The sequence below is a fragment of the Hippopotamus amphibius genome, chromosome 7 (genome assembly GCF_030028045.1).
Source record: "Hippopotamus amphibius kiboko isolate mHipAmp2 chromosome 7, mHipAmp2.hap2, whole genome shotgun sequence".
Lineage (NCBI taxonomy): Eukaryota > Metazoa > Chordata > Mammalia > Artiodactyla > Hippopotamidae > Hippopotamus > Hippopotamus amphibius.
This window is the reverse complement of record NC_080192.1, coordinates 140846983-140867912: the sequence shown is the minus strand read 5'-3', so window position 1 is coordinate 140867912 and position 20930 is coordinate 140846983. Positions and strand designations below refer to the sequence as shown.

The 20930-nt window shown below is 49.4% G+C and overlaps 1 protein-coding gene across 1 annotated transcript in view; it reads left to right on the top strand.

Moving 5' to 3' along the window:
- Nucleotides 1-12618, top strand: part of GREB1 (growth regulating estrogen receptor binding 1) — an 84079-nt gene extending 71461 nt beyond the window's left edge. The window contains exons 25-33 of the mRNA XM_057741812.1: nt 421-563; nt 2736-2897; nt 4541-4745; nt 5621-5795; nt 7399-7617; nt 9104-9239; nt 10409-10609; nt 11047-11185; nt 12299-12618. Coding sequence (XP_057597795.1) covers nt 421-563; nt 2736-2897; nt 4541-4745; nt 5621-5795; nt 7399-7617; nt 9104-9239; nt 10409-10609; nt 11047-11185; nt 12299-12462 — 1544 coding nt within the window. The 3' untranslated portion in view covers nt 12463-12618. The remainder of the gene's footprint in view (nt 1-420; nt 564-2735; nt 2898-4540; nt 4746-5620; nt 5796-7398; nt 7618-9103; nt 9240-10408; nt 10610-11046; nt 11186-12298) is intronic.
- The last annotated feature ends 8312 nt before the right edge of the window (nt 12619-20930 follow it).

Sequence of the window (20930 nt, the reverse complement as noted above, 5' to 3'; positions counted from 1 at the left end):
TCTCGGTCCGTCACCCTACCGGCAACAGTGTTTCCCACACTGAACCAGCTCTCCTGCTCCCACACTCCCGCTCCTGGACCCTCCGTTCAGCCGCGGATCGATGTCTTGGTCCGGGAACGCTGAGCTGCGCTGCGGACCCTCCGAATGTTTCTCACTCCCTCCCGTCTGCCACAGCTCCGCCGCTTCACCCTCTTTGAGCCCTCGTAGATGCCTCCCTACCGGCTATGTCGGGCTCCCCGCAGTCCCATCCGGTGTCCGAGGCCATCTGCTGGTGTTCAGCTGGTTCTCTGTGAGAATGACTGCGTCCTTCCGTGCATTCCCAATGCATCTGTGGGGAGGGATGCACTCCACGTCTCTCTACTTCGCCGCCATCTTTTCCTCTCTCCCCTGCCGCTCTTTAATGCTGGGGATTTCGTGCAGACAGAGGGACGCACCGGAAGCCAGAGGACCTCTATGTGCGGCGCCAGACGGCGCGGATGAGGCTGTCCAAGTACGCGGCGTACAACACGTACCACCACTGCGAGCAGTGCCACCAGTACATGGGCTTCCACCCCCGCTACCAGGTAGGACGGAGCCCTCACGGCTCCAGCAGCGCTTCCCGTTTTATACTTAGTCCTTCTTTTCATCTCAGACCCAAATGAGGAAAGAGGAGGAGGGGGCAGCCGGAGCTGATGGGAGCCAGACACCTGTGCAGCAAAACTTTTTTATGTACTTTCCCCCCATAAATTAGTATGTACTTCTTGCAGTATATGTACACTCACATATACAAGTACATGTACATCATATTGTACACAATATGTAATATATATAATCGTGTATTATTTACCCCATGCGTATAAGCATTTACATTAAATTATTGACATTACATAGTACATATATTTGTTAATTGTACATTGCTCATTAAGTCGAATCAATTCCAGTCAATATGCGTGTCATAGTGATTTATTTACAGTTGAGCCATCACCGTATTATCACTATCACATGCAGGAAATAAAATACTCATCATCACAACCCTTATCCTATCAGTAGGAAGCCTTCCACCGCTATCAGGGCTTATACCCAAATGAATAATCATCCAAGAAATAACAAAAAATAACATTGTTTTACCTACACTGATAGCTATTATAGCATTCGTTAATTTATACTTCTACATACGACTTACATACTCATGTATACGTGAGTGGCTGCCCCACAAAGGCCTGAAGGTGGCAAGAGCTCTGGCTTGCTCTGTCCGTCCCCTTTGCAGAGGGAAACAGCGGATGGTGGCTTTAATTCTCCCCAATCTGCTTGGCCTTGAGCTTAGCTGCCACTGAAGTAGCACCTGTCTTCTTTTAGTGCAGATGTTTTTAAATGAGGCAATGTTACTGTAGGCGAAATTAGAAAATACACATGAGCAGTTTTTCAAATGATTCAAAATAATCAGAAACCCTATTTGCTGCAGATAAACTCTCCTAACATTTTTTCCCTGGGAGAGGAAGTTTTTCTTTCAAGGCAGAGAAAAATATAAGCAAAAACGTTTTGTTGATTTTGAAATATAAGGAACCAGAGCCTTGAAGGGTTCAGTCCCTGGTCGCTTCCGGGTCTGCAGTGAATGAACGAATGGAGCGTAGAGGAGGGGGAGGAGGCGGAGGCGGCAGTGCGCCTCGGGTCTGGGGCTGCACTTGCAGGGGACGGGATGCCAGGCCCCCCCACCCCACGAGGAGCGCTGAGGGGGACACACTAGCTCTCTGCTGGCATTTCCCTGCCTCTGCTTGTTCGTTCTTTTTCCTTCGTCTCTCAAGCCTCCCCTGAGAGGAAGTCTTAGGACATTCCTCAGTTATGTCCCCCTGTGCTCCCTCCCCAGGTCAGGATCTGTTTCTCCCTCATCTCTGCTCTCAAAGTAGAGCCACAGGAGGACCTCACAGCCAGTGTCCCAGCCCGCATCGGCCCTCCCCTGACCCCCTTGGTTTCCCGGGAGGGCACAGCACAGGCTAGCCGCGGATCTGCAGGAGGGGATGTCCGCTGGAGGGTGAGGGTCAGAGAGGGCCCCTCTGTAGATGCCTGAGCTGAGGCCTGCGGGAGGCATGAGCGTGGCCTGGGCAAAGCCAGGCTGGGAGGTCACACCAGGCAGCAGTGCAGGCACAGAGACAGGGTGAGGGGAGGGCTCCTTAGACAAAGTGACTAGAGGTGAGGCTAGACTCGGGGATCAGAGTGAGCCCAAGACCTGTGGAGGTCAGTTTCCATGTCCACCAAGTGGGGGTGAGGACACTGGGTTGTTAATCACTTCATAGGATTGTTCATTATAATGCCGGGGGCTGGGCGGGGGCCTGGACGTGGTGTGTGAGATGGAAGCACACAGGTGGACGTGGTTATTGTCTTATGAATATGCTGTTGCACATACTACCGGTGATGGGAAAATAGCCTTCGTTAGAATTAAAAACGTAATCTAGAGCATGAATGCTTGGGTTTGGAACCCGGCATGCCTCTGGGCCGAATCCAGAGTCCAGAAGGGCTGGGCATCGCTGGGTGAGGCGTGGTCGGCACCAGGACGGGAGCAGCCTCTGGCCGACTGGGTGTGGCCTCGGGTGTGTTTGTCCACTAGTGAGACCTGGACGCCCACACTGTGTCCTGGTGTCAGCCTGGGGCAGAGGTGGCCGTGACCTCTGTGTAGTCAGGGCCACGACGGGCCTGGGTTCTTCTGGGAAGTCGGGCCGGACTCTGATGACAAGCTCTGTCCTTTCCCCCTCGCACCTCAGCTCTATGAGTCCACCCTGCACGCCTTTGCCTTCTCTTACTCCATGCTAGGAGAGGAGATCCAACTCCACTTCATCATCCCCAAGTCCAAGGAGCACCACTTTGTCTTCAGCCAACCTGGAGGCCAGCTGGAGAGCATGCGGCTGCCCCTCGTCACAGACAAGGTACTGGCCTTGAGTCCCCGGGACTTAAATCAAAGCGACTGCAAGCGATCCCTGAGCTGTGGTCCCAGAGGCTACAGTTCAAGGGCACGTGGGGTGGGGGAGAGACCAACATGGTGATTGCACTTGGAGGAGGCTGGGAAGCACATGGGCTGTGTGGTCACTCAGGGTCACGTTCGAGTCACGTTTGACTTCAACTTGTCATTGGATGTCGCTGAGCCTCAGTTTCCTGATCTGTAAGCTTTGGGCAGTAGTAACTCTTGCGGTGAGAACTGTATGGAATAACCAACGTAAGGCACCAGCGCAGTGCCTGGAAGATAACAGGGGCCAGTAAAGGTTCATCCGCTCCGCTGTCTTTTCTTTCATGCTCCCTCTTGTGCAGCATTTGAAACAGGCAGAGGCAGCAGAATAGTGTGATGCCTCCCCCAGGGATGGTTATCCAACTTCAGCCGATGTTCTCTCATGGCCAGTCTGCCTTCCTGTGTTACTGGGAAGCGTGTCTCAAACATGGCATCATTTCATTTGTAAATATTTCAACGTACATCTCGAGAGGAGAAATTTTCTCTCTTCTGAGGAGATGGTTCCGAATAATCTATCATCTCTGTGACTGTCATTCTTAAGGGCGTTTGGTTTGACAGTTCCAGCATGACAGTCTCCGAGTCCACCGGCTGCCCCTTCCCCAGCCCCACAGACCTTGTGTAAAGCGCTTCAGTTCCTTCTCCAGGGGGCCAGGCCTGCGCAGAGCTGAACCCAGCCTTGCAGACCCAGCAGACTGTTATCAAGCAATGAAAACACTTCTAACGTGGCAGTGAGGCCTTTATTATGAGGCGACTGAGGCTTTGTCAGTTACTCCACTACCTTTTCCAGATGGTTCCCATCAGAACAGGTTATGAGCCCTGGCTGCGTGAACAGCTTTGAGGAACTGAGAAGGAACGGAAGACCTAGCTTGGCCAGTGGAACCTATTGTTGAGAAAAGAGTGAAAGAAAACACAGTTATTTATATGAAAGAGTCACAGCCTGAGTGTATAAGTAGCTAGGCTGCATGGCTAAGTGACAGAGGGACTTAAGTCACACAGGAGTGATGTGTACTCAGAGCGCAGTAGTAGGTGCTAATAGGCGAGGGTAATAAATTTGGGTAATTGATGGAAGCCTGTTAGTTTTGCTTACCTTACAAACCATTCTCAAGCAAGCATTTACTTAGCTTCTGGTTCTGTGGGCCAGCAGTTTGGGCTGGGTTCTGCTGGGTGGGTATCCTGGGGTGGGTTGCTCTCATTGGTGTCTGAGGTTAGTTACCAGGTCGGCGGGGATGCGGCTGGGCTCGGGGCGGGGGGCCTCAGTGGGATGCCCACGTCTGCTCCCTGTGGCCTCTCCTTCTCCAGCAGGCTCGCCCGGGCCTCTTCCTGGGAGGGTTCCGAGAGAGGGCTGAGTGTGTCACGCCTCTGGAGACCAGGCTCGGAACTGGCACACTGTCATGTTTACTGCATCTTATCCAGAAAAGCAAGTTCCAAGGCTAAACCAGATGCAAGGAGTATGGAAACAAATGCCATCTTTCGGTGGAAGAGGCTGCAAAGTCACATCCCAAAGGGAGGGAAATAATTGTGGCCGCGTGGACAAACACCTGACTTCTTTATACCTGTACTCTCCAGAGTCACGAATACATAAAAAGTCCGACGTTCACGCCCACAACTGGCCGTCACGAGCACGGACTCTTTAACCTGTACCACGCGATGGATGGTGCCAGCCATCTGCACGTGCTGGTTGTCAAGGAGTATGAAATGGCGATTTATAAGAAATATTGGCCCAACCACATCATGCTGGTACTCCCAAGCATCTTCAACAGCGCTGGAGTTGGTAGGCTTTTGTAACATGTCCCGCTCAGTAAGACTGCTGTGAATGGAGACTTGAGAGGATGTTCTAGATGTTGATGTACAACGTGAGCATTATGAGTTAAGTTTTATTTGGGGCAAAATGAGGACTAGCGCCTAGGAGACAGCCTCTCAGATAGCTCTGAGGAACGGCTCCGAAGAGATAAGGGGGGAGGTCAGTCTGTCTGTGATTTTGGCGGCGGGGGTATGTGCGGTCAAGCGTGCGTATTGGCAGAGGGTTGCTGCCGGTCACAGGGAGCAGGTGTCTCCATGAAAGATTTTCATGCTCTTCTAGATGTGAGATGATGCAAGAAACTGGGCTCCTAAAATCGCCTCCTGAAAACTATCTATCTGAAAGCCTGTTCTGCCAGGTTTTCCCCGAGCACAGACTGCCTCATTCCTGATCTCCACCCTGAAGTCCTTTCAGGGTGTGCTGAAGGTCCTCCACTGCAGTGGCCAGTGACCTCATCCTTGCAGAGGCAGATGGCGAGAGACAATTTTTGTCCACATAGAGAGGAAAGCTTTCTCATTAAGCTTTTGGCTCTTAAAGCTATTTTGATTTGACACTTTTTTCTTCAGGGTTTGGTTATTGATTTATTCACGCTCTCAGCTGTTAGAAAAGCCAGGGTAAATAGACAAAAGTGTGTGCAGATTGGAGAGGAGTGTTTTCTGCCCTCGAATTTCCTCTCCCAAGTCAACAGCCTGTAGTGGGTGGATGAGGGCTGCAGGTCAGGACTCCCGGGAGCCGGCAGGGCTGGGGCCTGGGCAGGCTCTCAGCAGGCTCTCGGTCTCCCTGGGGCTCTGTCCTGGGTGGGTGTCGGCGCAGGACTGACCTGAGTCGGGGTCGTTTGCGCGTTTCAGGTGCCGCCCACTTCCTGATCAAGGAGCTGTGCTACCACAACCTGGAGCTGGAGCGGAACCGGCAGGAGGAGCTGGGGATCAAGCCGCAGGACATCTGGCCCTTCATCGTGATTTCTGATGACTCGTGCGTGATGTGGAATGTGGTGGACGTGGACTGCGGTGGGGAGGGAAGCAGGTGAGACTCCCCCACACCCCACCAGGATGACACGTGCGCGTGCTCTCTGCTCAGTGGGGGGTTCTCGTCCGCCCCTTGAGGACCCCAGAGGGCACCGCCTCGTGTTCGAAGGCCTGGTGTGCGGCGGACAGAGCCCTGCCTGGGGTGGGCTCACGTTCCAGGCTTTATTTTGAGTTTATAATTTAAAAAATTTCATTGACATATAATACATACAGAAAATATTGCAATGTAGATTCAGTGTAAAATACATATGAAGAGGAAAGTATAGTACATATCCAGGTATTTTCACCAACAGAACACACCCACTGAACAAACTCCCCTATGAAGAAATGGACCGTCACCGATACCCAGAACCTTCCAGTCCCTTCTCCCTCCCCCCAGCCTCCTCCTAACCTGTGTGCCATCAAGGAAGTGACTCTTTTTGGGGTTCTAGACTCCCCATCTTTCAAAGGGGCTTACACTTGTGTTAGAGGTTTGTTACGAGGATTAATTACACCATGACTTGTGCGCCCGGAGGTGGGCGATGGAGCAGCACCATGTAGAAAAGGCTCAGTAGATACAGCTGCATCGGAACATCATTGGTAAAATGTTTCTGTGTGGTTTTGCCTGCGTGTTTCAACTTAACCTTTATTTTCATCTTGGTTTTTTTTGTTGTTGTTTGTTTAATTTTTGTTGTTGTTGCTTGAGAAACAGCTTGATTTTTGGCTTGTTTTTTTGAGAGACAGCTTGAGGTTCAGTCACCTCTTCCGTGTTAGTGAATTCCAATGTGACAATCACCATGATCACCACTGTTCTAGGAAAAAATATTTTCTGTCTGAGATCTGCACGTGCATGAGAACAGCAGTCGCTGTGCTTTCAATAGTCTCACTGTCACCCTTCCGAGGGCAGGAGCTTGGCTGAGGGCAGCGATGAGGAAGAGAACTAAGCTTCCCTTCTGCCTTTCTGAATTTCATTCTGAAGCAGCAGTTTAAGTCCTGGCGTGTCAGAGCTGGCCGGGGCCTTAGGGAGTTTAGTTGAAGCCCCTCAGTTGGGAAAAGGGAGCTGAGATGCAGAGAAGTCGAGCCACTTGCCTGGCCTGACTCACGGACGGAGCTCTTGTCGCCCTGGCTCACAGCCCTGGGGTCACTCCCTTCAGCCGCCCTCCTGGTCATCGGGTGGCCCTCACTGGCTTCATAGACCTCAGACACCTCCAGGGTGGGGTGGGAGGTGTTTACACGCTGCCTCCTTCCCTCCCCCCACCTCACTTGGAATTGACACTGGAAATGCGAGGTGGTCTGACGAGATGCAGAGACTGTGGGCTCTGGAGACAGACAGCACCCTTCAGCCCAAGCTCTGTCGCATGACACTGGGCAAGGTAGCCAGAGCCTCTTTTTCTTCATCTGTGAAATGGGGATGATACGCCTACGTCATAGGATTGCTGCCAGGATCAATGGCAATGAATCTGAAGGGCTGAGCACGGTGCCTGGTGGTTGTGATGGGTTCCACCCGCACCACCCCACCTAGCATGTTCAGGGGAGAGCATCGTCCAGGCCGGCCCGGTCCAGAGGGCCTTGCTGTTGCCTGCATGCCAACCTAGGGATGCCCACCTCCCTCCTTCAAGCAGGGAATTTTCCTGGTCGGAAAGAAACGTCTCCCTGAAGCACATCATGCAGCACATCGAGGCATCCCCCAACATTACCCACTACGCCCTGATCGGCATGCGCAAGTGGTCCAGCAAGACCGGGAGCCGCGAGGTGCGCGAGCCCTTCTCCCGCTGCCACGTGCACGACTTCATCATCCTGAACGTGGACTTGACCCAGAACGTGCAGTACAACCAGAATCGGTGAGCTCCTGCCCCATCACGGCCATCCGCTCAGCCCGCGATCCCAGGGCCCTACTCCTGGCGGGAGGCTGCTCCGTCCTTGCCCGGCAGGGTCCCCGAAACCAGAGCCTTCCTGCCCGTAGCCTTGACCTGGCCTCTGCTTTCAGCCCTCATGGGTTTTTGGGGTTTTTTTGGGCATTTTTGTTGTATAATTTTAGGGGAGATTTGCATAAGACCATTCAACTTCCTTCATCAATTCACGTGGTCCCTTATTTAATGATTTAAATTCTACTGGGTGGTGTTTCTCATGCGTTTTTGGCTCCTCCTCTGAACACATCACTTTTTAGGAGTGTTATCGCTGAAGGAAACTGTAATTTCCCTGTGTCACTTTCTACGGATCTGTCTGCAGCAGTGCTCCCATCAAAAGGGGAATCTAATCACTAATGTTTTGTTTTTATTTTATTCTTTTTGATTGAACCAGAATGTGGTTTTAATATAATAACCAGGCAGGTACAACCCATTAACACATGTGTTATCAAGGTAAACTATATAACTAGTCCTCAAGTAAGAGGACCCGACAGCAGCATTTACGACACATAGTTCATCACCTGGTAGTTGGAGTGACCCTCTGGGTTAGCTAATTGGCTTCATCCAAAGGGAAAATAAACTTATCTTGATGACAGGAGGTAGGTTTGCAGCTACTGACTTGGGATCCTGCAGAAACTGGTCCGGGGAGAGGGGAGGGGGCTGCAGGGAGGGTCAGAGGACACCCCCTCAGCCAACACCTACAATCCCATCTCAGCCCCCACCTTTCCAGCAGAAGTGTTTGTTTTCTCCCCTCTCTTCTCTGGCCAGGGGCCAGCCTCTGGCTGCGTTTCCAAACCCCAGTTCCCTGCTGTCTGTCAGGCAAGACGATTCACCTCCTTCACACCCACCCACTCCCCTCAGCACCAGCGGGGTCCGTCCTAATGTGTATCGAGTCCTCTACGTGCCAAGCAGCGGGCACACCCCCAAAGGGGCCCAGGCGGGAGCATCAATTTTGGAGCCAGAGCGACCTGCCAGGAATCTGGGTTCTGTCATTTGTCAGCTTCGCAATGTAGGCAGATGACCTGCCCTCTCTGAGTCTTGCTTCCCTCCGCTGTAAAAAGTGGCTCATATTTTTACTCTGGGAGGTCAGTTGTTTTCTTTTTAACACACAGATGAAGTGGTGTTTAAGTCCCCCTCCCGGTGCTTGGCATGTGGTGTGCGGTCCACAAGTGGCAATGCTTCTGTAGTGTAAGCCTGGGGTGCACCCAGCGTTCCCGGTGCAGATGCATCACAGCTTGTCCTGTTTCCCTTCTTGGTTTGCCTTCTACGCCTCCCAGAGGAAGGTCTTTGGGGTAGGAACGAGCCTGCTCTGCCTTCCCAGCCCCCAATACAGGGGTGCACCCTCCGCGTGTCTGGTGGGGCCGTGACTGGGGCCATGAGCTGCCTTCAGTCCGACCTGCCCCCTTGCTGGTCCCCGCAGGTTTACGTGTGACGATGTGGACTTCAACCTGCGGGCGCACAGCGCCGGCCTCCTGCTCTGCCGGTTCAACCGCTTCAGTGTCATGAAGAAGCAGATCGCGGTGGGCGGGCACAGGTCTTTCCACATCACGTCCAAGGTGGGTGTGGCCGCGTGCTCGGAGAGGGCTGCTGCCCAGGGTGGGAAAGCGGGCTGGGAGGCCACCCAGGCGCCTTTGAGCCATGGGGTGGGCTTGACCGCTGGAAAGTGTTAGTAAAAGTTTCCGGTTGGGAGCCCTGGGAAGGGAAAGACTCCGTAGGGTTTCCCTTCTGATCTCCAATTCTAACCGGTTCCCTGTGTGTCCCCCTCGGCGTACACACACCACCCGCCTTCCTGTGCGCCTTTGCCTGTCTGCGCTCTGTCCCACGATGGTTCCCGGAGCACACCTCCATCACTGTCTTTGCTGCTCACTTGTCCAGCTTTTCTGCTGGACACAGCCCTTCGGGGCAGGTGTGGTGCCGTGCTCTTCTCGGGGACCCTGGGACAGCACCTGCCAAACCCTGTCTGAAGGGCTAGCTTGTTAGCTGTGTCGTCTGACCTGGAGCCAGCCTCCGGGGGTGGGGTGGGGAGAGACCTGATCCGATTGTGTCGGTACTGGCTGGGGCAGGCCTGGGCATTTCAGATGCGAAGTCGCAGCAAGCCCTCGGAGATCTGTGTCTTCCAGGAACCCACACCAGGCTGGCACCCCCCTGCCTCTGATCATGGGGGAAAGTGGCAGAGATGAGCTAGAGAAGTAGGCAGAACCTCATCTGTCATGGGAATGTTCTAGAGTTCCCTCCAGGAGTAATGAGAACCTATTGTAGGGCATCCGGCGGAGGATTTGATTAGTATTTATGTCCACGGTGTCTCCGGCTGCAGCATGGGAAATATGTTGGTGGTGGCTGGGCTGTGGAAAGGAAGGGCAGTGTGGCTGGATGGGAGGCAGGTAGGATCTGGAGGTCAAGGGGACGCTGGCCGTTCCCAGAGGTTTGCACCCCTGGATTTGGGGGAACATTCCCAAAGTCCGTGGGTTCTCTTACCTTTTCCTAGACCAAACAGCCAGCTTTCCGCGTGTGATGGTCAGTATCTATGATTCTTACTGATCATGCGATCATTTTTCACACGTCCCACTTTGGTTAAACCTAATTTTTCTTAACGGAGAACTTCACTGTGGAAGTACGTGTTCTCACATCACTGCTCCACGGCACAGCCTCCCGTGACGGGGCCACCCACCGCGGGTCCCTGCTCAGGGTGGCTGGGGGTGGCTGATGCTCGCCCTTCCCCACCCAGGTGTCTGACAGCCCCATGGCTGTCGTGCCCGCCCAGTACATCTGCGCCCCCGACAGCAAGCACACGTTCCTCGCGGCTCCCGCGCAGCTCCTGCTGGAGAAGTTCCTCCAGCACCACAGCCACCGCTTCTTCCCGCTGTCCCTGAAGAATCACGGCCACCCCGTGCTGTCCGTTGACTGCTACCTTAACCTGGGGTCTCAGGTAACTGTCAGAGCGGGTGCTGTTGAGCCCATAAATCCCAGAAATTCCTAAACATATGCGCTAGAACCCAGGACTTGGAATTATAACCACTCAACTACTTCAGCTCCTATATGACCCCACTTTACAGCTGATAAGATAAAGTCTGAGAGAACTGAGATGGTTTGTCCCAATATAAGAAGTGAGGAATCAAACTCACTTCTGATGCTAAACATTTCTGATTCTGAAATGAATTAATGAACAGATAAATCTGGGTAAGTCTTGGAGTTGATTTTTAGAATATAGATTTGGAAATAACATTAAATACTGTTTCTGGTCCTCCACATCTGAGCTCGACCTGGCAGTTAGTATTTGTTGGATGCAAAGCCCTAGCAAATGTTGTGGCGTATTTAATGGAAAATGACTTTTCTCTTGGATTCCTTTTTTTTTTTTTCCTCCAGATTTCTGTGTGTTATGTGAGCTCCAGGCCCCACTCGTTAAACATCAGCTGTTCCGACTTCATGTTTAGTGGACTCCTGCTGTACCTCTGTGACTCTTTTGTGGGAGCTAGCTTTTTGAAAAAGTTTCATTTTCTGAAAGGTAACTTCCATACTCTTACCGCGGACCTCTGCAGAGGTGATCTCTGGTCGTAGTCCTTTTTGCCAATGCGTAAACTGAGACTCAGGGCACGTGACTTCCCTGACCCTCCAGGGAAGCACAAGAAGGCCAGGATGGGATCCCAGGGCAGCTCTTCCCCCTCTACCTGTTCACGTAGAGACAAGACACATCCCCTTTCTTTTTGGTGACCAGCGATATTTTCAACTTTTCTGTTGCTTTTCAGGCCAGGCTCTTAGCCTAAGCTTTCAGATCCCTTAGATATTTTTTCTTCTTCGTGGATGAGTTCTTCTTCCTTGTCTTGGGGTGCCGCATGCATGTTTACTTTTCTTCTAATCTTTCTCCCTCCCTCTGCAGGTGTGTTCGTGCTAGAGCGGTTGAGAGTGAGAAACATTCACTCTGTATGACTTAAAGACATTGTTTCCAATCTAGCCAGGATCCCTAATTGAGCTTCACTTTTCCTTGGTCGTCCTTGACCGACCTTCCTCTCTACCAGGTGTTTAGTGGACACCAATGTCACATAAGCTTTGGGGAAACAGAGGTTTCCACAACATTCTCTGCTCTTGGGAAACATTTAGTCTAATAGGAAGATAGGACGTGTAGGTAAGACGGTAGGTAGATGGAAGGATCACCCAGGATTATTGATGTGCGCTAGGCGTCGAGAGGAGGGAGAATTCATGGTGCCCGGCAGAGGGAAGGGCAGGAGCTGTGTGGGCCCTGGGCGGGTGGCGGGCTTGGATGGATGGAGAATGAGGGTCAGCCTGTGTGTCTGGGGGAGTGGGGCACGTCCCACCAGGGGCTGGAGCTGAGGATGTTGGTTTGAGATCCTTTGAGTCTGTCTCCTTCTTCCCTGTGCTCACCTCTTTGCCGATGTTTCTTGGTTCCATGTTGTTCATCTGCTAAACCTGCTAAATCACAACCTCACTGTCTTGCTAAGATTAAGAAGCATCCCCAAGGAGACAAGCGCTCACTCGGACACCTGGTCCTTCCTTTCCGAACAGCATCGTATTTTGTTCTTGCACGTGGCGGCCAGGCAGTAGCTTCCCTTTGGAGAAACTCCCCCGTTTTCTTCACACATCTCTGCCATTGTCCACACAGGTGCCACCTTGTGTGTGATCTGTCAGGACCGCAACTCACTCCGCCAGACGGTCGTCCGCCTGGAGCTGGAAGATGAGTGGCAGTTTCGGCTGCGAGACGAATTCCAGACCGCCAACGCCAAGGAGGACCGACCGCTCTTCTTTCTGACTGGACGACACATCTGAGAGTGGGGCCTTCAGAACCTCAGGCTGCTGAGGCTAAAGGAAGAATAGGAACCACGGGGTGTCTGGACTGGGACGGGACCCAGAGGTGTCTTTTGGCCACACCTTCACGGTAGGTGCCAGGGAACCGAGGCCCAGAGATGGACGGAGACTTACTGAGACCGACGGGGATGAGTGGATGGTGAGCAGGAACTCAAACCCAAGACTCCTAGGTTCCGGGCCAGACCCCACGGCCCTGGCCTGTGTGGAAGTCCATTTTATGAAGAACAAAGTTTTGCCTGCTGTCAGTTCCTCCATATGCTTCCACGGACAGACTTGACTTTTCTCTTAGTTCTGAAGGATCCCTCTTGGCTTATCTTGTAGAAGCACCAGCATTTCAGAGGATGCATGTGATGCTGGCTACGCAGGTTTCCCTGTAACCTACTATAGAGCAATACTGCGAAAGAACAGTGAACTGTAAAGGCTGGAGACAAGAAAAAACGAAGTGGGTTCACTTGATAAGAATTACGTATGCTTACTCTTTTCAAAGCTAGCCCAAAGGCATCAAATTTAATAAAGTAAAACAAATAGTTTCACTTCGGAGCAAATACGATTCTATTAAAATAGTATAGGGTAAATACCCTACCTCTTACAAAGGGCAAAAGTGAAAAGAAACTTTTAAAAAAAAACTACAAACGTTTCAGGAAGGAAATTAAGGTTACAGAGATTGATTTTGAGAAATAGAATTTGCCTTACAAAGGAAAGAGGACCAAATGGCTTACTTGAAACAATGAAAAGCCACCAAAGCAATATAGAAAATAGTTGATAAGACGTAGACTTCTGATTCTAATTTATTGAAGCTCAGTTTTTAGTTCCTCAAATTGCTTGTCTTCTCTTATGAATGTTTGGTCCCTGGCCGGAGAGGCAGGGGGACAGACAAGGCAGCAGGGATGGTCTGTGATGCCCCCACACTCACTTCCTGCCAGAATGTTTTTTAAACCAGCGCGTTAGAGTGCCCCCTGGAGGCTGGGCCTTGGGCCAGGTGCTTTCACAGTTAGGCTCTTGCTTAACCCTTGCAGCAGCCTGTGTGCGTGGAATTATTCTTCCCATTTCAAAGATGAGACGGTTGAGATGTCGAGAGCTTCTGATCTCACCAGGATCACACAGCTGGAGAGAAGCAGAAGCAGACTCTAGGTGCATCTCCCCACCCAGCACACTGCTTATGGAGTGGCCCGTAACCAAAGGAAGAGTTTAGAGGTCGTCAGAAAGGAATCAGCAGAAGGCACTCTTATCCATCCATCCATCTCAGACGTTGAAAGCACTCTAATGGATAATAATCTGAGAAGAAATTTTTTTCAAAGATGATGCCAAAGACTTAGTGTCAATCTTTTCTTCCCCAAGAAAAAAAGCCCATGAGTATAAAATATTAAGATCAATGTTTCTAAAATGATCACTTTGTATATGTCATTATTCCTATTTTGGAATAAAAACTTACCTTCTTTAGTTTTATTTGTCTTTTATAAATGGCGTCCTCTGTGCAGCTTTTCCCATTTTATTAGTTTATTTAAACTTGAGAAAAACCCCATACTAGTGGTCTTGTTTATTCCAGCCTTACAAATAAAATTTGAAATGCATGTATTGTTTCTTTGCTGGGAATGAATTGCATTGTTTTGGAAGTAGTGTGACCGTTGGATTCTGGGGGCTACCTGCTTAAAATCTCAATGCGTGACAGAAGGACAGTTTTGGAAAGGAAAGAAGAATAAATCCATAAAGCATAAGGGTATATTGAGATGTGGGGGAATCCCTGAAAGAGAAAAGGCAGACAGAATTGGACATGGGGGAAACAACAGCTCGAAGCGTGCAGAGAAGCCTGCCACACAGGAAGATGATTTCAGGGCGCCCTGATCTTCCCAGGGGCTGAAGAAGCTGGAAGGGGGCCTGGGCGTTGGTCAGGGTCATTAACGGGGGAAGTAGTTTGGAGCAGCCAGGCTGTTTAGTGCCTCCCAGCTCTCCCTGCCACACTCCCCACACCCCGCCAGCCTGGGTTGAGCAGCTGACTGGCAGAGGCCTCAAGCAGGGGGAGGGTCCCCAGGCCTTGGTGAAGACAAGCTGTCAGCACCCCCTCTCCACTGCATCATCCTGTCCCCACAGTCACTTGAGGCAGTTAATAGCAAACAGGAGCTCCCGGTACAGGAATAAACACAGCTACAACTCATAACCAAAATATAGGAGATGTGATAGAGTAAGAGGTGATAACTTCCGTAAAGAGTTGATACAGCTCACAGAATCCTATAAAACAAGTGTAGTTAAATTCAGGGGAAACGATTACATTGTATCCAGAACAAAAAAAAAAAGATCAATTACAGATCTTGGAAATTAAAAGGTCAAGAGGCAGATGAAATAGACCAGCCCAGGAGTGAAACAGACAGCTGGCAGGTGCAGCTGAGAAAGTCTCTTAAGAAAGCAGCAGGAAGGAATGTTCCTGATCTCTGCTAACCCTTTACTTCTCCCTTCGCTCATTGTATGTCAACCACCTGGGTCTTGTGGACCACCTTGTGCACTGCCAGGCCAGCACCCATCCTGTCTGGGTGCTCCTCCCCCACATTCGCTTGGATCCCTGCCTCACCTCTGCTAGGCCCTTACGACTCAAAAGCCAGCTGCTCAGTGAGGTCATCCTTGATCGAGTGTGCTTACTAACAGAACAGTTTATTTGTTTAGTTGTCTTTAGTTTGTTTGTTTGTTTGGTCTTTCCCCACGAAAGTAGGAATTTTATGAGATGGTTTCACTGATCTGTTCCCAGAGCCTTGGTTATGCCCAGCAAATGGTAGGGATGAGATGCCCATCGAGTGAATCAATGAATCTATCTTAGCTGATCCCGACATGGGAGCTGGGGGTGGGAGTGGTCCGTCATGGAGGAACTGATAAAATGAGTGAAACTGAGTGAAAATTCTTGGCTTAATGGGGCAGAAGAAATTAACATGTTAATGGAAAAGGAATATTTAAATATATGTGCTAAAAACATTTAGAGTAGCTGCTAGAAGGGAAAAACAGGATGTCCAACATCTAAAACATTAAAGGGAAAGGCAGCAGTGACAAAATCAGTGTAGGAGGTAAGAGCAGGTTGGGGGGGGGATAAACAGCAAGAAGGCTTGGTAAATAGGAAATATCCAAACCTATCAATAATCAAAATAATTATAAATGAATTAAAGTCACCTAACAACAGATGGAGGCGCTCAGATTGGGTCTAGAAATCAGACTAGGACTCCATGTTTAAAAATTAAATAGGCAACGAGATATTTTAAGTTAAAATTCAAAGTTCTACCCAGAGGGATGAGACTGTCCCGACGCTTTGTAGATATGCCAACATTGCTATGAAATACAAAGAACTGTGAGAAATACGAGAAGATGGGTAAATTGTATAATCATACATGGAGACTAGTATCGACCTCGCAGAAGCAAAGAAGACCCACAGAAATGAGAGTTGGTTGACACAGTAATATGTTTGGTCTAAAGTAATTCACCTTCCAAGAGGAGAGAATTCTTGTGTAATAAAAATTCCAGAAAATGTGCCGGAACTAGATAGTGGTGATGGTTGCATAACATTGTGAGTGTGCTACATGTCACTAATGGTCCAGTTTATGTGTATTTGACCAGCATAAAATAAAAACTGTCCCAGAGCATTGGGAAATATGGAATCCTGTACTTCTGCAAGGCCAGATATAACAGTCACTCCAAAACCAGATAAAAATAATTAGTACACACCAAAAAAACGGATTCTTTTTTCCTGAAAACTTTCAGCAATTTAAGACTCTTGCAATAGAGGAGAAGTCACGCCACAAGAGCAACATTTATATGGATGTCAGAGTTATCGATGCAGGATGTGGCAGTACAGAGGGCACGGAATCTGCAATCGGGAGACTTGGGTTCATGCCTTGTTTCCTTTGCCAAGTCACCCAGCTCCCTGGAGGCTATGTTAGCTATAAAATCAGCAACAGTGAATAGCAAATTTTTTGAGCATCTACCATGGTTAGGTATTTTTCCAGATGACTAATTGTCCATTCTTTCATTTAATCATCACGATAACACTTGAAGTAGATATCATTGGTATCATTTTACAGAATAAGAAACTAGGGCTCGGAGAGGCTAAGTGACTTGTCTAAGATCACGCAGCTCTCAAAGTGACAGAACAAATCTAGGTTCAGGCTTGCAGGTGTAAGGATAGTTTCACGAATATCACAGCTACTTCTTGAGTTATTTACTTCCCCCAAATGCTGTACATTAGGAGGCACTGTCGTCTCCTAAGACTCCGTGCAATAAAAAAATACTGATCCAGAATTTTCTCACTGGAAGAGGTGTTGGGTTGCCTGTTAAAGGTAGTGCTGGCTTCAAGCATGTACCAAACGCACCACATTATGTACCATCCAGAGTTTAGGCAATCTCAGTATTAAGGTTTAGAAACCACTTTCAATAAAGTAGTTTGCATTAAACTTCCCACATCTGGCTTCAGATTCTGCAGACAGCTCTTCTTTAAGAGAAAACCATAAACCCAGGGTAAGTCCAATGTCCACAGCCGCTGTTTCTTTTTCAGTCTACTTGCTTAGGCAGACTTCCAGCTCAGAAGGAATTAGCATTTTAATTAGCAAAACAGTTGGGAAGGCCAGTGCAGAGCTTTCAAGGCCTTCAGGTCTAGAAAAGGAGCAGAAATTCTATGGCTGCATTTGTCATTCACCGAATAGACTGTCCCAGTTTCCTTTTGCCTTTCTTCTAAAACTCGCTATCACCAACTTTTCTCTCTTAGGATCTTTTGCTCTATGAAAGGGTCTTTCCTAGGGGTGGCAATCCATTCGACCAAGAAGTGTGGGCTTTGGGTGGTGTTATGAGTTGAATTGTGTCCAAAAAAAGATATATTGACGTCCTAACCCCCAGTCCTTCAGAATGTGAGTTTAATTGGAAATAGGGTTGTTGCTGATGTAATTAGTTGAGATCAAGTCATATTAAATTGGGCCCCTAATCCAGTGTGACCGGTGTCTTTATAAGAAGAGGAGAAAGAGAAACAGAGGGAGAATGCCATGGGGCTGTGGAGACAGATTGGAGTGATCAATCTACATGCTCAAGAATTCCAGGGGTTGCAGGGAACCAACAGAAGCTGGGAGACAAGGAAGGATTCTTCCCTAGAGCCTCTGGAGAGCAGAGCCCTGCTGACACCTTGATTTTGAACTTGTAGCTTCCAGAACTGTGTGAGGATCAATATCTGTTGTTTTAAGCCCGCTGCTTTGTGGCACTTTGTTATGCAGCACTAGGAAATTAACGCAGGTGAGCAATGCATACTTCATCTTTTCAAAGTTTGGCAAAGGCTTCTTAGGATTCTGGTGTGATGTAGTTGTGGCTATAAAACTAAGAGTTAGGAAAGGAATACTTTTGGGGTCCCTTGATCTTGGCCAAGCTGGCAAACAAGTAGACCAACCAACCAACCACACAAATAGATATAGCTCATTTTTTAAAAATACAGAATTGTAAAGATAGTCTGCATTCAGGAGCCAAGAGCTTCCCTTTGTATTAATGACAGCTACTAGCCATTGAGCTCTTTTAGGTGCTACATATATACTTTTCCAAGCATTTTTTTTTTTCGTATGTATGATGTCATTTAATTCTTAACAGCCAGAGGATAAATGTTACCATGTCTGTCTCATGGATGTGGACAGAAGGCCCACACAGGTGAAGGAACTTGCTGATGAGTGACAGAGCCGGGACCCATGTCCAGGCCTGTCTGAGCCCAGACGGCAGGTGCTTTAGTCAACGCCCAGTGCTTCTACCTGGGACCACAGCAAGGGGAGCTTCATTTCTGTTTGAAATTTGTTATTTAGATATCATACAAACAACGTTATACCAAGAAATTAGGAAACAAAGCAAAACAGGTTTCATAGTCCTTTTTCCACCAGACATTTCTGAGTGTCTGCTGTGTGTCAGGAGCTAGGCTCAGATCCTGGGATGAAGGTGGCAGGAGCCACCCTTATTCTTAGGTCACTCACACCTCCATAGTATACTCACCATCTGCTAAGTACTTCATTCTAGACCTGTTCTCTGAATCGGAATGACTTGTGCAAACCATAATTTTGCACTTGTTTCCCTTTTTAGTTAATATTATAACCACAAGTCTTATTATTTGTTTATAGTGGCCTAACACAGAGGATTTGTTTGAGTACATGCTCATGATTTGCTCAGTTCCTTAAGACTGAGCCTTTAGTTTCTTATCATCTTTTGTCGTCAGACTCTTGGGAAGCAGCATGATACAGCGGTGAGTAGTGAGTACCTGACTTCCTGAGTCCCAGGCCTGGGTTTCAGCCTCTGAATTTCCAGGTAGTGGGACAAGGCTTGTCTTAAGCTCTCTTTGCTTCCATTTCCCCACTTGTAAAATGACAGTGGTGATACCAGTGTTTCCAGGTGGGGCACGAGGGGCATGTGTCGTGAGCAATTCACCTGCTTGGTCCAGAGCCCGCTGGTAATTGCCCCATGAGGAGTGCGGCAACACACCTGTGTGCCCACGGAGAGGCTTTGCTTCCTTGGCAAACAGCCTTCATGGGAGATCCCAGCAGCTGAAATATAGGCTCGAAGGTTTTAAACATTTCTCCAAACAATTCTTCCAAAATTTCTTGCCAATTTCCTTTCCAGGAGGGCTCTCTGATTTTCTCTCCCTCTACTGTCTGAGCACATCAGTCACACCTGGTTTCTGGCAGTAATATTGGCTCCCGTCATTGACAGTTTTGTGTTTTTTAGCCGTAAAATGTTGTATGGATGTTGTTTTGATCGTCATTTCTTTAGGAACTTTTGAGGCGGAACGTATTTCCTCTCGTGTTGCTTGACCTTTGAAATGTTGGTATTTTCCGTAATGATTTGCATGAGATATTTGGATAATATGTAAAGTAACGCCTTATCTATCCCTCATGTTCCCTTAAATTGTTTTCTCAGTCTGTTTTGCTGTAAATTTTGGTTCTGTTGTTCTTTGCTACTCAGAGGGCCTTCTGTCGGGGCACCTACCAGGTTTTATCCAGTTGGAGGTCCAGGCTGATGACAGTGACGGCGGCAACTAGTATTTGTTGGGCGTTTACTGTGTGCCAGGCATGGTGATAGGAACTTTCTATTCCTTCTCATGTCATTGTTACAAAGTGATTATTAGATAATACAGATGCAAAGTCTCTTATCTGAAACCCTCGGGGTCAGATGTATCAATATTTTGCAATTCAGAGTATTTGACTTTTTGAAAAGTAACGTGGTTCATATACCACTTACCACAGCAACCCTAACAGGGTGTTAGGGACTTAACGTGGGCGTCCCCGCAAAATTCATATGTTGAAGACATAACCCCCAGCGTGGCTGTTTCTGGAGACGGGGCCTCTAAGGAAGTCATTAAGGTTCATTACTGATGAAGTAATTTCATCCTCATGAGGTCATCAGGATGGGGCCCTGATCCAATAGAATTAATGTCCTTGTAAGAGGAGACACCGCTCTCCATCTCCACACATGCACAAAGGTCGTGTGGACACGGTGAGATGGCAGCCACACACCAGCCAGGAGGAGAAGCCTCAGGATGGAATCTAAACTGGTCGGCATCTCGATCTTCGCAGCCTCCAAAGCTGGGAGAAAATAAACGTCTGCTGTTTAAGCCCCCCAGTCTGTGCTCTTCGGGGATGGCAGCCCGAGCTGACATGCAGGAGCTTAGAGCATCCCATCATCAAACACATTCACGTTTCTGCAGCAAAATGTATATCTACTTCTATGAAGAAGGACAACTGAGGACTATACATTGCTTCAAATCCAAGTCAGTTTTTGCTGATCCAAATTATTTTTAAAACATGGATGGAAGGGCTTTTGCTCCACCACTTTTATAGGTGAAAAAACAGACTGAGGGAGATTGGTTTGCCCAGGGTGGGCTCATGTAAGTGATGAGGCCAGGCCCCAAAGCAGGCCTGCCCCAGGCCGGGGCCTGAGCCCTGGTCAGACTGGACCCCGCTGGTTCATTGCACCTGTCCACGCTTGTGGAGCTGCGCCAAAGGTTGTATTTTGAGCTGCTTTTCGCTCTTTCCTACCTCACGGTGCTCTGTGACTTTTGCTAGAATGAAGGAGGGTGCCTGACCTCCCCCGCCTTCACTCAGGGGCTCCAGAGGTGGGCTCTTTAGATCAGACCGCAGGGATCCTCAGCCAGCACGGGGAGCCCAGCCACACAGGGCAGAGAGGGGGCCCCCACCCCTCACGTGCCCGTCTGGAGTCTGTCCTCTTCCATCCACCAGACGATCTCATGCCTGACCCTCAGAGCCACCTGCCAAGAGGTCCTTGAGACCAGTTCCATGTGGCTCCCTCTTTCCAGGTACCCCCGCCGGCAAGGAGGGCAGTGTGCTCTGTGTAGGCTGTCTCTGAAGGGTGTGGTCATCGCCTCGGGCCTTTTCCCAAGGGCTCTGGGGTGAGGGCTGCAGCAGTCGCCTCCCAGCCATGCAACA